The sequence below is a fragment of the Molothrus aeneus genome, chromosome 8, assembly GCF_037042795.1.
Source record: "Molothrus aeneus isolate 106 chromosome 8, BPBGC_Maene_1.0, whole genome shotgun sequence".
Lineage (NCBI taxonomy): Eukaryota > Metazoa > Chordata > Aves > Passeriformes > Icteridae > Molothrus > Molothrus aeneus.
This window is the reverse complement of record NC_089653.1, coordinates 24,797,166-24,811,751: the sequence shown is the minus strand read 5'-3', so window position 1 is coordinate 24,811,751 and position 14,586 is coordinate 24,797,166. Positions and strand designations below refer to the sequence as shown.

Genomic DNA, 14,586 nt, shown 5'->3' with positions numbered 1-14,586 from the left:
TTTAGGCTGGGGATACATCTTTCAAACATTTACATCCTTGACATATCCAATATTCAAATAGCTGGGTGAGCAAGTTTAAACTTAGTTTGAAAACAGACTCCATCAGCACTTTGCTTGCTTACTTGGGATTTTTTTATTTGCATTTGACCACTTCTCCCATCATACCTGTGACAGTACACAAGCAGCAAAGGCACTGAAGATGCCTCCCTACCTTGTCCACCCACCTGTCGGCCTGTTTTGCTTTTTCCACATATTCAACAAACAGCTGTCACCCCTGAGCTGTTATTGCCTGGTTATTTATTCAGCTGCCATCAATAAATAGCAGTGGGAGGCCAGTGAGTGATTTTAGAACATCCACAACCTCAGAGAAGCCATCTTGACAGACAAGAGTTTGTTCACACATCTGGCCTACACAGCACTTGACTAAAACAGAGATAAGTTTGCAACCAACAATAATGAGGCTTTTTTTTCTCCCAGAAATCCTCTAACTCCTTAATCCTATGCTGTTTTTCTATACTGTCCCTGCACCAAAATGGGACACTTGTTCCATTGCTCCCATTTCCTCACACTAGAGTAAATTTCCACATAAGGAGCAGATGCATTACTATGCTACAGTTCCCGTGAGAAATATCTAACACACTTCAGAGACAGTAAGTCAACTTACTTCTAATACCATGCCTTTGCTGGAGATTGACTATGTAGGAATCCATTCCACTGCAAATGTGACTAGATTTATTTCAGTGAGGAGTTAAGAATTTTTTTCCTATTTCCTGCTTCAGATCCAGGCACCTTTTCAAGCCTGTAATATGTTGGTATGGAACACCTATTCATACATTATGAGCAAAACTAAAAAACACTTTCAATACAAGACAAAGGGGAATAGGGACATTCTGGCTGGAGGGCAAGTCTGGCTGCAGGTAATTTCTCAGATACCACCTAGCTGTTCTGAGCACCTCTGGAAATGCACAGAGGTTCCATGGTACAGTGCTGGTAGCCCAGCTCTTTATGATTGATGTAAACTATGTGATACTGAAAAAAGTTAAACAGTTAAACAGAATAGATGGGTTCTTATCCCAACAGACTGTGCTTCTGTCCACCCCCTCCACAGACACAAGCCCTGCAGCCCACAACTTTCCCCTGCAGGTTCAGGATAAGAACATCACATCAAACCCCATGACCTACATCTCCCCTACCAATTAAAATGTAAATGGGGAGGTAAAATGGATGAAGTGGATTCTCATTCCCACTCCATTCTTGGCTCAAAGCCCAGTTTTTAGCAGTGGCTGCAGGCACTCACGTCCATCAGCTGTCCGGGCTTCCATGTGCACAAGGTCAGGTTCTTTATCCAAACCAGCCACTGACCTGGGAGGAGAGACACAGAGAGAGAAGGCAGTCACTTAGCTGAAAGGCTGCAATCAGACAGAGCTGGTGAAGGAGCACAAAACCAGTTTAAACCTACCTTGGGACACCTGGTATGTAGGTTTCCACCTTTTAACAACTCGTCTCCTTTGTATTTCCACACAGATCATGCTCAGGGGCCCTACACCAACCTTCCCAGGCACAGGAGAGTGATCCTGCCCATCCCTTGTCTACAAGACCAAGGCTACTACGACTGTTCTAGTGATAGCAAAGAGAGCTGGTCCCAAGACCCAGTAAAATTAGAGTTCTGGCTTAATGCTGAAGGAAAGACAAGGGCACAGCAGCCCCATGCCTTCAGAAAGCAAATTAAAAGGAGGTTTTATTCGGCTGATTAGAGACATGAAAGACCAATTTCTGATTTGCCCCTGGTTTGCTGGGCAGTCTTGCTATTCTTTACCTCCTTTTCCCCATCTTCAGAAGAAAAACTGTGTTGCACATATGGTGAATTTCTGATTTTAAAAAGGTGAGAAAGTATTCATTATTCCCACCATGATCCCATGTCATCCATGGTCCTTTTCACAATTATGAAAAGAGGCACAAGGAGTTTCTTTAATCTCACTACCTGGAACTCAAGCACCCCTAGTCCAATCTTCCCATGCATTGTTATTTACTCCCTAAAAATATTTTTCAAAGGACATTAAAAAGATACTTTTCCTCCTGGAAGAGGGAAAGTCAAGCCCAGAACAGAAATGTTATTATTAGTGTCCTGGCTGATAAGAATCACTGAGAGATGAACATTTAGTCCTAGCAATGGCTGGCAGGGGAAAAAAAATCCATAGATGTCCACGTGATTTATGGTGCTGCTTCTCCTGAGTTAACCAAAGGGTTAGATTAAAAAGGGACAATGACAAAAATCAGTTTCTAATTTGGTGGGAGTTGAATTTGATACAGTAGATTGTAAATAATAGATTCCCTCTGAGCCAGCCAATGTTCAGAACTCCCTAATGTTCTGAAAACATTTTTATCACATTCTTTTGCTGTTTTCATCCTTGAGGCATCAACAGCAAAACCAGTAAAAATAATAATAATAATAATAATAATAATTTTAAAAATACAGATGCTCTGGTACATTTTTGTGTATCCCACAAAAAACACAGCAACTGAAGCAATGACAAACATATAAATGTGCTGGAGTCCAGCTAAGATCAGGCAGTGCTGCAAATGTCAAAATAACTACATTATGACCCACTGTGCAGGTAACTGAATCTGGCACTGCTTGTTAACGAGAGCACCACATCGATAGCAGGTCCATTCACAACACTCTGAATTGTGGCCAGAAGATACCAACACAACAAAACAAAGCAGCACATGCAGGGCTTTATCATTCCACTCACAGTGAGAAACAGTCTGCTCCTTAATTGCTACCATCAGTTTCAGGGTGATCCCACAAGGAAGAAGGGCTGTCTGTTATTGGTAAGGATGCCAGAATGAGCCTGAGTTCCTGTGATCACACAATTATTGGGATCAAAGCTTCCCAATTTATGGACATGGTTAAAAGTGACAGTAGGATACACAGAAATCCCTTTAAATATCAGTGAAAAACATTACAGTGTGCTGCAGTATTAGTCCCCAATGTATATAGAAAGCAATCTTTCTAGTCCATAGCAGAGGTTTTCTGCCCTGTTTCAAATGAGTAACACTAACTGCTGTAATTTCAGTCATTCAGTAACCATCACCCTTATCTATGACATGCCAATAGAGACAGATGTACATGCTTACCATCATATCTATTCATCACAACTTAATGATATGGAGTGGTAGTGCCAGCACTTGGAGGTAAAGGTTGGGAACACTTTAGGCACTTGCCCTGCAGCCCTTACCAACAGGTTTCCTACTTAAATTCAGCCTTAAATGCACTCTCCTGGCATCCAACCTTCTGGAAGCCAGACACCAAGCTCCTACTCAGAGCCATTTGCTGCATCCTGACACACATCTGACAGTGTCAGATGGCTCCACCTGGGCCCCTGACATCCTCTGGGTCCCTCCCCTCCAGATGGAAAGGGCACTGTATCTCCCCCTGCAGCAATGGGGCAAAGTTGTTTAGCCCAGGTAATAAGAGACATCAGTCTGCCACAGTACTATTCATTTTAAAAGAGACTTCTATTAGAAGAACCTAAGTATATCCTAACAAACTCCAGAATACTCATTACCATTGTGCATTTGCATGCATGAGCTCTGTGGATCTACTCATAATGCCTTTCAAGTCTGCACCAGGGAATGAGAGGGATCTCCTGAAACATGTCATTCTAGCTTGAAGTTCCTTTCCAGTGCCATCTACTTGTTCCCTTAATTAGTTTTGACAAGCCTAATGGTTCTTTTCAGAATAACAATGATGACAAAAAAGGACTAGCACACAGCACACTCCTAGTGCTCCTCTGTTCACCAAATAGTGCACTCCACCTTGAAAAGCTCACAAAGTGTTCTGCAACACAAAAGCAAGACAGGCTGCTCTATCTGCAGGCAGATAAGGCTGAAAAGTGATGCACTGGTCCTCCTTCCTTCACCCAAACCAAGTTGCTTTCTTATACCAATGACTGATTGCAAAACAGATCCCCAATCAATGCTGTTTCTTCATGCCTCACCTCACATCTGTTCCCACTGGCAAGGAACAGAGCTTTGTTTTGCATTGCTCTGACTCTTGAATTCAGGTATTTTTAGTAAATGGTCTCTCATCATTTGTCTGGAGGAGCTTTACATGAAGAATGAAAAAAAGTCAGCAGTGGAAAGAGCAAGATCCTGAAGCACAGCTGCAAAAACACACACACACACACACAGACTCTAAATCTATTCCTTTATCCTGTTGTAATTCTCTAGCCTTGAGAACTCACTACAACAGGTCTGGCAATACAGGAGCAGCAACAAAACAAGAAGAAACACTTTCACAGCCTTTTAGTTTCTTACACTCTGAAGAACATTTGGAGGATGCACTGCCCAATATTATTTAAGCAACTAAAGCATGTTGAGGAGAGATGTCAGCATTCCCTGACTTATACAACCAAGTGTAGCTCAGAGTGTGGTGGCTGGGAAAGGCTTTCATGGTGCTCTGGCTAAAAACCCTGTCCAGAGTCTTATAAAGACAAGAGAATTTAACACTCAGGAGCCTGAGGTCCTGACCCATGGTCATACAGATCTACGCATATAAACTCCAGACAGCAAAATTCAAACCAAGGTTCACAAAATGCACCTGTGTGTGCTGCTGTGATGGCTGCAGGGAGTCAAATAAGGCACCCTCACTGTGAGGAACTGAGCTAAATCAACATCATCCACCATCCCTATTCATTAATCACCCCTGGCATGACAAAATGCTGAGAGCATGCAGGCAGTAGTGACAGGAAAGGTCAGTTTTTCCTGCTGACACTTTCCCCAACTGCTGCAAAAGCAGTTTTCAAAATGTGGAGCCTGCAGCCAGAATTGCAGCAGGCACAGGATAATTTTCCAATTAAGAATTCAAACTACCTCTGAATTCCATTAAAAGGAAGAATTGTTATATTTTTTCTATCTTCTGGTGCTGCTTTTCCTTTCTGTTTTCATGGTAGCTCTTTTCAGAAGATCCTTCCTCCCTTCTTTTCAGAAGAGAATTGTGTGCTCTTGAAGGATGGACATGATCCTGGCAAGATCCTTATCTCTATCCTGAGGGAAGAGCATTGTGCATGGATGCACATTTACTAGGCCACTCTGCTAATATTTAATCTCTGACTGGGAGAGAGAGCGGCCTATAAGGGCAAGGAAAACACAATACCTGCACTTTAACTATTCCTGAAGTGTTTCCTTGTAGTATCCAACTACAGGGAAAGGTGTTATATACTTCAAAATAAAAAATGTCAACACATGCAAGGAAAGGAAAAAAAACCAAACAGACTCATCGGGTTACCTGCCTACTGCACACCCCAGCTCACTTCTTCTACCAACTCTAATGCCTTTCCACGGAATAAACAAGTCTTGCATTTTTTTCTAACCATTTTGCATTACTCACCAGGCATTTAAAGGTGAAAAGGACTGACATTTGTCTCCTCTACCATTTTAAATGAAAACAGCAGAGCAATTCCAACTGCCTCTGTTGATCCTTGCTCCCTAAACCATCAACTGAGAGTAAGAGATGCTCTATTCCTCTATATCCTGGACCCAAGAGTTCAGGAGGTTTGAATGAGTATCACTGAATGTGAGCAACATTTTTGTTTGGGATTTACAACAAGATAAAAGCAAAAATTCAGGTTACAGGAGTCAGCCCTTCAAACTTGATCTGGAACCTGCTGGACTGAGCTTTTTGCCAGGGGTGTGTCTAGTTTCTGACCAGTCAAAGTGGAATTCCCCTGCTTTGAAAACAAAATCAAAACTTTTACAACAAATTGAGACTCCCAATATGCTGTCTTGAAAACTCATTTTTGCAGGTTAAGATGTCAGACTGAAGGCAATTTCCAGTGTCCATTTAAAGAGACAGAGAAAACAGATGGATACTACCTAGCAGGATATTGTGCACTAAATAAGGGCTAGAAACATCAAGGAAAAAGGCACATTTATTGTACAATAATGTGTAAAGGAGGAAAAACTCCTCCTCTTGCTGCAGGCAACAGCAGTTAAATGAGTGGATGTTGCCAATTAGTCTGATGTAATTTTAATTCTATCCTGCTCCAGAAGTGAGTAAACACTTTTGTGTTGTACCAGGCAAGCAGTGTATATTTCTAACTCGAGCAATACAAGAGCCATGCCCATGTGCATGTATGGAAGCAGGAACGAATTCATTCAATTCCCACTCAACTTACCTGGAGTTTTCCACATGGAACCCTTGCTCAATGACACATACCTTTCCAACAGGCTTCTCCTCTCTCTGATACTGCGTCACATTTGTCTAGGTATCAATAACTGCAGTTGGCTTCAGGTGGTCAAGGCGATTCATGTCTGAGTTGGTCTAAAATCACCTCCAGCAGACATTAACTCTGGGCACCTAACAGCATACACCCAACCTGCCCACAACCCTGGGCCAGCCACCATAAACTACCATAGTAAAGAGCTACACAAATGTTGAACTGTTGGGGCAAAGAATGTGTTTATTAAACACATAAATACAGTATCATTCGGTGTGGCTGAGCCAGGGGAGGTGCTGCTGGATGTGTTAGGATGTGATGGGGTCTCTGAAGAGTGAGGGGCGAAACCTCCTTGCACAGCATATTTCAAATGAAGCTTGGGAAAAAAGCTGGACAGGAAGATACTGTAAGGAACTGTCTTAGCTAGGTCCCTGGAGCTTTCTACATCTTTTCCAGTGCTAATTTCCGTGATGCTGTAGTCCTGGACATCGGCAGAAGTAATTGTTGTGAGACTTAGCTTGCAAGATAAGGGAAAAAAATTGCCAAGTGTTTATTCTCAGCTAATTTCTTTTCAGCAAAGCCAATCCTTTTTAAAATGCTCCCAATGAATTTTAAGGAGTTTTTCTGCATGGTGTCTCAAAAACAAGGTGTTCATGGCATCTGCGTGTGTTTCCATATGTGCATTCATGCATGCGCCTCCCTGCACCTCATCCCCACTAGTACCAAATGTCTAAACCTGTACCTTCCCTGTAAGCTCAGTGGATCACAGGCCCCTGAACCACAAAGTTGCTACACACAGTTCTTTTATGCATAAACCAAACCAAGAAGAGGAAAGAGGTCCAAATCAATCCTTTTCTCCTCAATCCTTGAGGAGAAAACTGGCATTTAGGCTCAACCATGTCAATCACCACCAGAGAATCCATTAAAAGCAGCAGGCTCTGCTACACAGAGAATCATTTCTCTTCTCAGTACATTTCTTTTTATCACATAAATTAGCAGGGAATACCTTTAAAGTATATTTAGCAACAACAAAACTGCTGTTGCTTAATATTTTTCCTTTTCCCTTTATGCTAACACCAGAACCTATGCACAAATAAGGCTGTGTCTAGTTCTCATCCAGGCCATAAATCTTAGTCCTTTAAAGTCCTGTGGCATTTTTCCCAAATCTATACCATAAATCCCAAAAAATATAACCACATTCTCATGAAACATATTTGAAATAAGAATAAGAGTATATTTTTGGATTTTTGCATTTGCTTAAAATTAGTTTAGTGCCTACTATATTATGAAGCCCAGTTAATTAATATTTTCCCAGTGCTTGGCTACCCTCCTTTGAAAGTCAGGCACATGGGGAATTGCTACAGATTATTGCTGTACTTTTTCATGAAACATGAATCAGCCCTGTTTTGGATCACTTTAGAAAAGCAAAGTACATGCTCAAAGACCCCTCAGCTCAGGCTGGCAGTCCTGTAACCAAAGATCTCACTGGAGTTACTCCTCTCCTTCAAAGGAAATGTTTGTAAGACTTGTATTATTCTTCCAGGTTTGTTTACTAGCAGAAGTATCTTAAACATGACCCATTCAAGAAATATTTTACTCCAAAATAAGGATTATCAGATACTGTGTGTTTAATTGGCCTCATTTATACAAATGTTTTCCAATTGTAAATATGACATGCCTGAAATGCTATGGCTCAGTGATTCAGCTATTAACAGAGGCCTAGGCACAATAAAATACCTCCAAAAAGCTTCAGAGCAAGAGCATGATTTAATAAATGAATGAAGCAGTAGATGGATAAAAATAAAGCTTAAATTGTCCAAAGAGGGGATGCCAGTATGAAACTTGGCACAGACAATATGTATAGGATTTGCTGATGAGCCCCACATGCCTATGAGCATTGTACATTTTTATTAATTAAGGAAGAATGAGTCTCTACATTCCCTGTTGCAGGATATTGTGAAGAATCACCCTGGGATAACATCTAACATTCTGGAAATGAATTTGTGGTTCATTTCATGCATTTTGGGGAAAAAACAATATGAAAAAATGGATTTGTTTCACAAACCTTTTGTGACAGTTGTTTCTCTGCATTTCAGGCACTAACCTGAAGAGAACAAATGGCTTATTTCCTTCTTTGACTTTTAGCCATCAGCCAGAAAAGGAAGAGGGGGAAAAAAGGAATGAAGAACAAAGGTAAGGAGAAGAAATAGAGAGTAGAATGAACTACTCTGTTCTGGACCAGCAAGCATAAATGCATCAATGTGTCTCCTTGCCCCTAAAAAATCACACTCAATTAGCTGCTGAGAGTGAGATGCTCATTTGTCTCAATACCACAGGAGGAAAAGACAAAGAAGCAGGAAACAAAAGGGATTCTGGCAGCAGACAGATATCCAAAGACAGGCTCTGCCTGTAGAAACAGCAAGTCTGTGTGGCTATGATTTGTAAAAGCAACAGTGTCAGGAGGTCAGCAGATCACCAAGTGTCTCATGACAAGACAAGTTTGCATCTGAGACAGAAGCATCCTCACAGGCAGAATGGAGATGAATAAAAGAGACACAGTCACATGCAGGTCTCTGTCAGTGAGAGAGCAACAGTGCAGTAGGAGAGACCAGAGAAACCAGAGATCTTCTGTGGGTCCTTTGCTCTAATGCAGGCAGCTGAACAAACAATAAGGAGACAAGGCTGCCCAGGGGGCTGAGCACTAGACATACTCCCAGCTCTTCACAACAGCAGCATCCCAAAGCATCCCCAGCCCAAAGCATCCCCATCCCAAAATCATTGCCCTGATCAAGTGAGAATGCTCAGGGCAGAATGTTGCAGTGGGAGTCATGTCAAGAAGCAAAGGTGTATGGTCAAGCTGTAGGTAAATCAAGAGCTTCTCTTTGTTGGGTTCTTAATCTGTTGTTACAGAGGAGCAATGAAAGGAAAGAGAAGTACAAGGCCAAATGAAAAGTAATACTCTGCTGTTTTCTATCCTCAAGGCGAATTCCAAAGTGCCAGCACACTGTTCAAATCTAATGATTTGTAGAAAGAAAAAAAAAGAATTCTGGAGAAACAACTGCAGATCTAGAAATGGCTTTAGGGAGTCACTATTACAGATTGCCCCTAAAATCAATATGGTAATGGAACATGTCTCCTTCACTCAAAGATTTTCAATCAAAACTTGAAAACCAAAAATACTGTGAGCAAAACCTAAGAATCTGTCTGTACCCTTTGGCCAAAAACGTGACAGAGTTTTTGGCTTGGTTTTCTTTATTTTTTCAATAAAAAGCAGGATTTTCTCCTATGTGAGAAAACCCAGATCTACTGAAATCAGCTCTGAAGTCTACAGACTGAAGTCTACAGGTATTTATTATTTCCTAAGTACTTGCTAGCAGACACAGGTATGTTTCTCTCTCGGACTCAGCTACAGAACTTCTGATATTCCACTAAACATGGAAATGTGTCTACGTCTCATTTTTATTGCCTTCTGCCCAATGGAGAACAATTATCTTGCAAGATAATTACAGAGCTATGATAACCACTGCTATGTCCTATTCCAATTAACTCACTACAAATATGCAAGTGAAACAGCATCACTCACTGGCTTTTCATCCTTGTTCTCCATATGATCAGCAAGACACAAGTTACTGAATCAACATTATTTAAAAGAACCTGTAATGCAGCTAATAAGATGCTCCTTCCTGCTCTTACACTCTGATGTAGCTTCATGCTCACTGTGCTTAACAATAGCAAAATTAAACTCATCTCATTCTACAGAGGAGACTCAGGGGAATGGCAGGGAATGAAAGGATGGGAGTTTCATTTTCTTCTCTTGCCAAGAATGAATTCTGCCTCATATAACTGCTGATGAATTGTCGTTTTAAGAGAGTTTGTTAATTTACAACAAGCAGAAGGCATAAAAACGGACCTCCTTATCTTTAATGGATGTTATTGAGCAACACAAATGGTTCACATTTAAATTAATGCAGAAATATCTTGTCTGTTTTGCCATGATAAGACTATTCTTTTTGCACAGCATGGGCTCAACTTCTTCTGTTAAATAAAACAACTGGTTTTGTTCAGCTTAATGCCAGCCAAATTTCCAAAGGTTCAGCAGCTGAAGTCAGTTCAGGGAAATGAACTGGAATCTACCTGGGTCCTTCAGGGATATGAAATTGAATTTACCTGGGTCCTGCCTGATTCTTTTTGAGAAAATCTCTCTGAAGAATTTCGAGGTATCTAGTTTCAAGTAAAAATGGTCCCTGCTAGTGCTGATGTACTCACTGAGGATAAATCCTCTATTAGATTGCAACTTCCTCCACTGCAAGGATGCTTCCAGCCCCAGTAAAGAAACAAGAGCTGTAAAGGTGCATTTCTTGAAATCAAATGGGCCATCAGACATGAGGTCTGGGGCAAAGGGAAGATGGATCCAGAAAAGATGCTCACTCCTGATGCCTGTAGGTGTTTTGCCTTTGAATGAAACAGCCCGAAAATTATGTTTGCAATCAGGGTATGTGAAAAGGTAATTCTTAAACATCTCAGAACAGTAGTGATTTTAAAAGAATTCCCAAATGTTTATCTTTCAGTCATCTGAAAACAAGAGGGATTTTCCCCCACACTGAGAATTCATCCATTTTCCCAGAAATGGAGAGATTAGTATGATATAGAACAAAGGTCAAAACCTAACCCAAATTCCACCCCCCAAAAAAAAAATTAAAAAGTGGGAGATTATTCCTTGCTAGCCAGAATGCACAAAATATGATGCTACTTTCAGCCTGGCAGTCTGGCTTTTGATTAGCTTTGCCAAGCTATGACAGTATGGGAGATCCCCATATGCCTCAGAGGGATACATTATTCAATATATTAATTAGAGGGCTGGCTTTCATCAATGCTTCCTACAAAGAGTCACAAAGAATTACTCTGGGACTGTTCCTGACAGGCTGGAATTAATTTGTGTCTGAGTTCACATGCATCAGGAGAGCCAGGATGAAGTCAGGCCAGGCAGACCACATGAGTCAGCAGTACAGCATTTCAGCTTCCAACACTGGCCTTTGAAACACAGTGATGGGGTTTGGACTTATTTGTTTTGATGGGTTTTGATCTTATTTGTTACCTTCTTGCAGGAGAAGAACACAGATCCTCCCACCCTGTGCTCTTTAGACAGACACATCACTGGGACCCACTCCAGGGATCAATACAAACTGGGAAAAATATTCAACAAACTCTTCCTTAAAGCATTCCTGGTCTTCCTTACTAGTGGTTCATCTGGTCTGCTTCAGCCTCAGACACTCAGTCAAAGAGAGTGTGGGGGAGATGGGGTTATAAAATTATCCAAAATCAGCAATGGGAGAGGTAAGAGAAGAGACTGGCTCCTGGGAGATAAGAAACCTGACAGATGAGAGACGAAAGCCAAAGGATTTTTGATGGCTGAAAAAACTAACTGCAGTGTAACAGGTGACATGGAGTGGTAGGCATTAGATTTAAGCCAAATGAGCAGAAATATTTTAGTCCTTACTTTTTGAGGCCTTAAGGAAAAACATAACTTCCAGCCAGAGAACATTAAAGACATAAGTGTGGCAAACATCACAAATGGTACTAAAATCACAACAAATCACAAATTCTAAAAGCTTGCTGGTATTTATGTAAGTACATCCACCATTACATTAGTGGAGAGGGATAGTTCTTCCTTCTGCAAGAAATGTTGTGTTTCTCAAGCAAGAAGAGGTCAGAGAGAAAAAGAAGGTGGTTAGAAAGAGAAGTCCTCCAAAGACAACTTATTCCAAAATTACCCTTCCAAAGGATATACCTTTCATTAAAAGAACTCATTCTTGCTGTGATAGCAGCCAGAATTACAGAGGTGCATACATAATGTGGCACTTTATCATGCAGCACTTTACTTAGGGTTCACTTATTATTATGTAGTTCATAGGTTTTAAAGGAGAATTTAAAGTACTTAAAATTATTTCCCTTCAAAATCACACAATCACACACAATCCTTCTAGCCAGAATGCTTTTAGTATGTTTTTCTTTTTTTTTTTTTCCTTCTCATTACAAGAGCTTTGAGCCTAGGCAGCCTGACCAGCATGACATCCACAGGACTTAGTAAAAATGCCAAACACTTATTTTCCTAAGACACCACACAATACTAAAGTATCCATCAGTTACAACTTAGAGCTTACATTCACAGCACAAGAGATTAGTTGTAACAAATTTCCTTTGTGAGATAAAGTCATCAGTTGGCATAAACATACACCAAACCTCCAAATACCTTTGGTTTTAGTCCCAGGTAAACTAGAAAATAGTCTGTAATATTTCTCCAGTATTGTACTATGGGTTTTTTCCATCTTCCACAAAGATGCTTTTCCACATGCAACTATTTCTGTCGATCTCTCACCAATTTGTTCAAAAAGGAACATGGACTGAGCTCAGAAAGGGGAACAGTAGTCTGAACATTTCACTGACCAGAGGCACTAATGGAACTCGTGAGGTCTGTGCAATCTCTATAAAACAGTCCTGTAGCATTTCCCAGAGAGAGAAAGTGAAGGATTTTCCTGTTCTTAGGGTCATTTAGGGTTTCATTCTCTTAGATACCCATAAAGTCTATCACAATGTCCCTGGAAGAGCACTTACCAATCTATAGTTCAAAATCAGGATAGAATTATAATTAGGAAAAATTATCACACAATTTGTTTCAGACTGCATTCTTTCCCTGCTTTAATTTTAAAATCATATATTGCAAAATGAAGTTTTAGTCAAATTTTAAGATTACTTAAAAAGACCATCCAAAAACTGTCAAATATTTCACAATATTCCTTCCTCTAATTTCTGAGAGAAATATTTTGATAATGTTGCCATGAATTCTAAAATACCTTTATTGACTTGGAACTTTTTCAACAAAAACAAACACTATTTCAGCCAATAAAAAGTATCCACCTCTATATCCAGGCTCCATTTATATCTCTGTCACTGAGTTACTTTGTAATCACAAGTTAGTCACCCACAACCTAACATTTGGAAACACTAAATATCTATAGTGCCGATGGCATTAATTGTAGGCACACAAAATGAAATAAAACACCTAGCCTCACAGTTTCACTTTGCCCATTTTTAACTGAAAAGGAAAAAAAAATTAGGTTTACTTTCACCATGGTGTTGTGGTCTTTAATTAACTAAAGTGACCTTGCAAGGAAATCTTCCAATATATACCAAGAATTTATGGGAAATTCTCATCTCTCCTGAACTCTTATTACAGAGCTTGAGGCTAGAGTTTGAAAATGTTGTCCTCAGCTTAGTACAATTCATGGTCATGGTGGCTTGAGTAACACATTCCAGATTTATGTTAGCTTTACTCTCCAGGAGAAAAACCTTCCCTGGGTGTTCTTGCCCACGGGGCATGGGCAGCAAGTCCCTTTCCAGAGCCAAATGAGTCATTAGCCCAAGGGAGGCTCCAGTAATAGGCACTGGGTAAGTGCCTTGGTGATGCTCGTAGGTGGCCAAATGGAGTCATTCCTTTATCCATAGCTCCATGTATGGTATGGCTTTAATTCTGAAAAACTCTAATGTAGGATTATTTAGGAGTCATTTTGACATTTACAAGACTATGTTTTCCTAACACTAAACTTGGCTGTAAAAAATCAGGCGATGTTTCCCCAGCACTGTGCAATGACACCATCTGGCAGTTAATGATTAGTGGGATTTACAGGAGAGGCAGGCACGGATTTGACTAACCATCTCTTTGCTGACAAACTAGGCAAGTAAAGGTAATGTCAGCTGTATCCAAAGGTTACTACTGGAACTGCTGCTGAAACAGTCTGCATGGACCAAAATTGGCACTGGAATTAGGAAATATCAGTGCTGTCACAATGGAGAAATAAAAACAGACACAAATATCTGTGTGAAGGTAGATACAAACCCAGACAATAACCTTTAGAAAAACTGAGGCAAACCCCTTAACTTCTGCCATACTACTCTCAGATATCCAAACCAGCCTTCACTAAAGCCATCCTGAAATTCAGGCTGCGACTAAAAAGAAATACACTGGCTGATACATTTTATCAACTTTTCTTACCCAAAATCACAAAAAGATTGAAAACCTTGCCCTTGAATGAAAAAATTTGTTGTCTCATTCCTCAAACAACTGTGACAGAAAGCCTTTAACTCCAAAGCATAGCCTAAGTTCGTGGGCACACAGCCTCTTTCCTTCTTTCAGTCAAAGTGTTCCCATCTCACAATTTTTAACTCTCAGAGATCAAAGTGAGTGTGGCTGGCATTCATAGATGCAAAAAAAAAAAAATAAATCCCAAAACAAAACATAAATCTGGTTGATTATCATGGAAAAGAAGGGAAAAAAATAAAATTCAGGGGAGATTTGTTGAGGGAATCA

General features: G+C 40.4%; 1 protein-coding gene across 1 annotated transcript in view; it reads right to left on the bottom strand.

The window, feature by feature from the left end:
* The window catches only part of SORCS3 (sortilin related VPS10 domain containing receptor 3), a 266,923-nt gene that overhangs the window by 81,064 nt on the left and 171,273 nt on the right, over window positions 1-14,586 (bottom strand). The window contains exon 6 of the mRNA XM_066554147.1: window positions 1,298-1,362. Within this exon, the coding sequence (XP_066410244.1) occupies window positions 1,298-1,362 (65 nt within the window). The remainder of the gene's footprint in view (window positions 1-1,297; window positions 1,363-14,586) is intronic.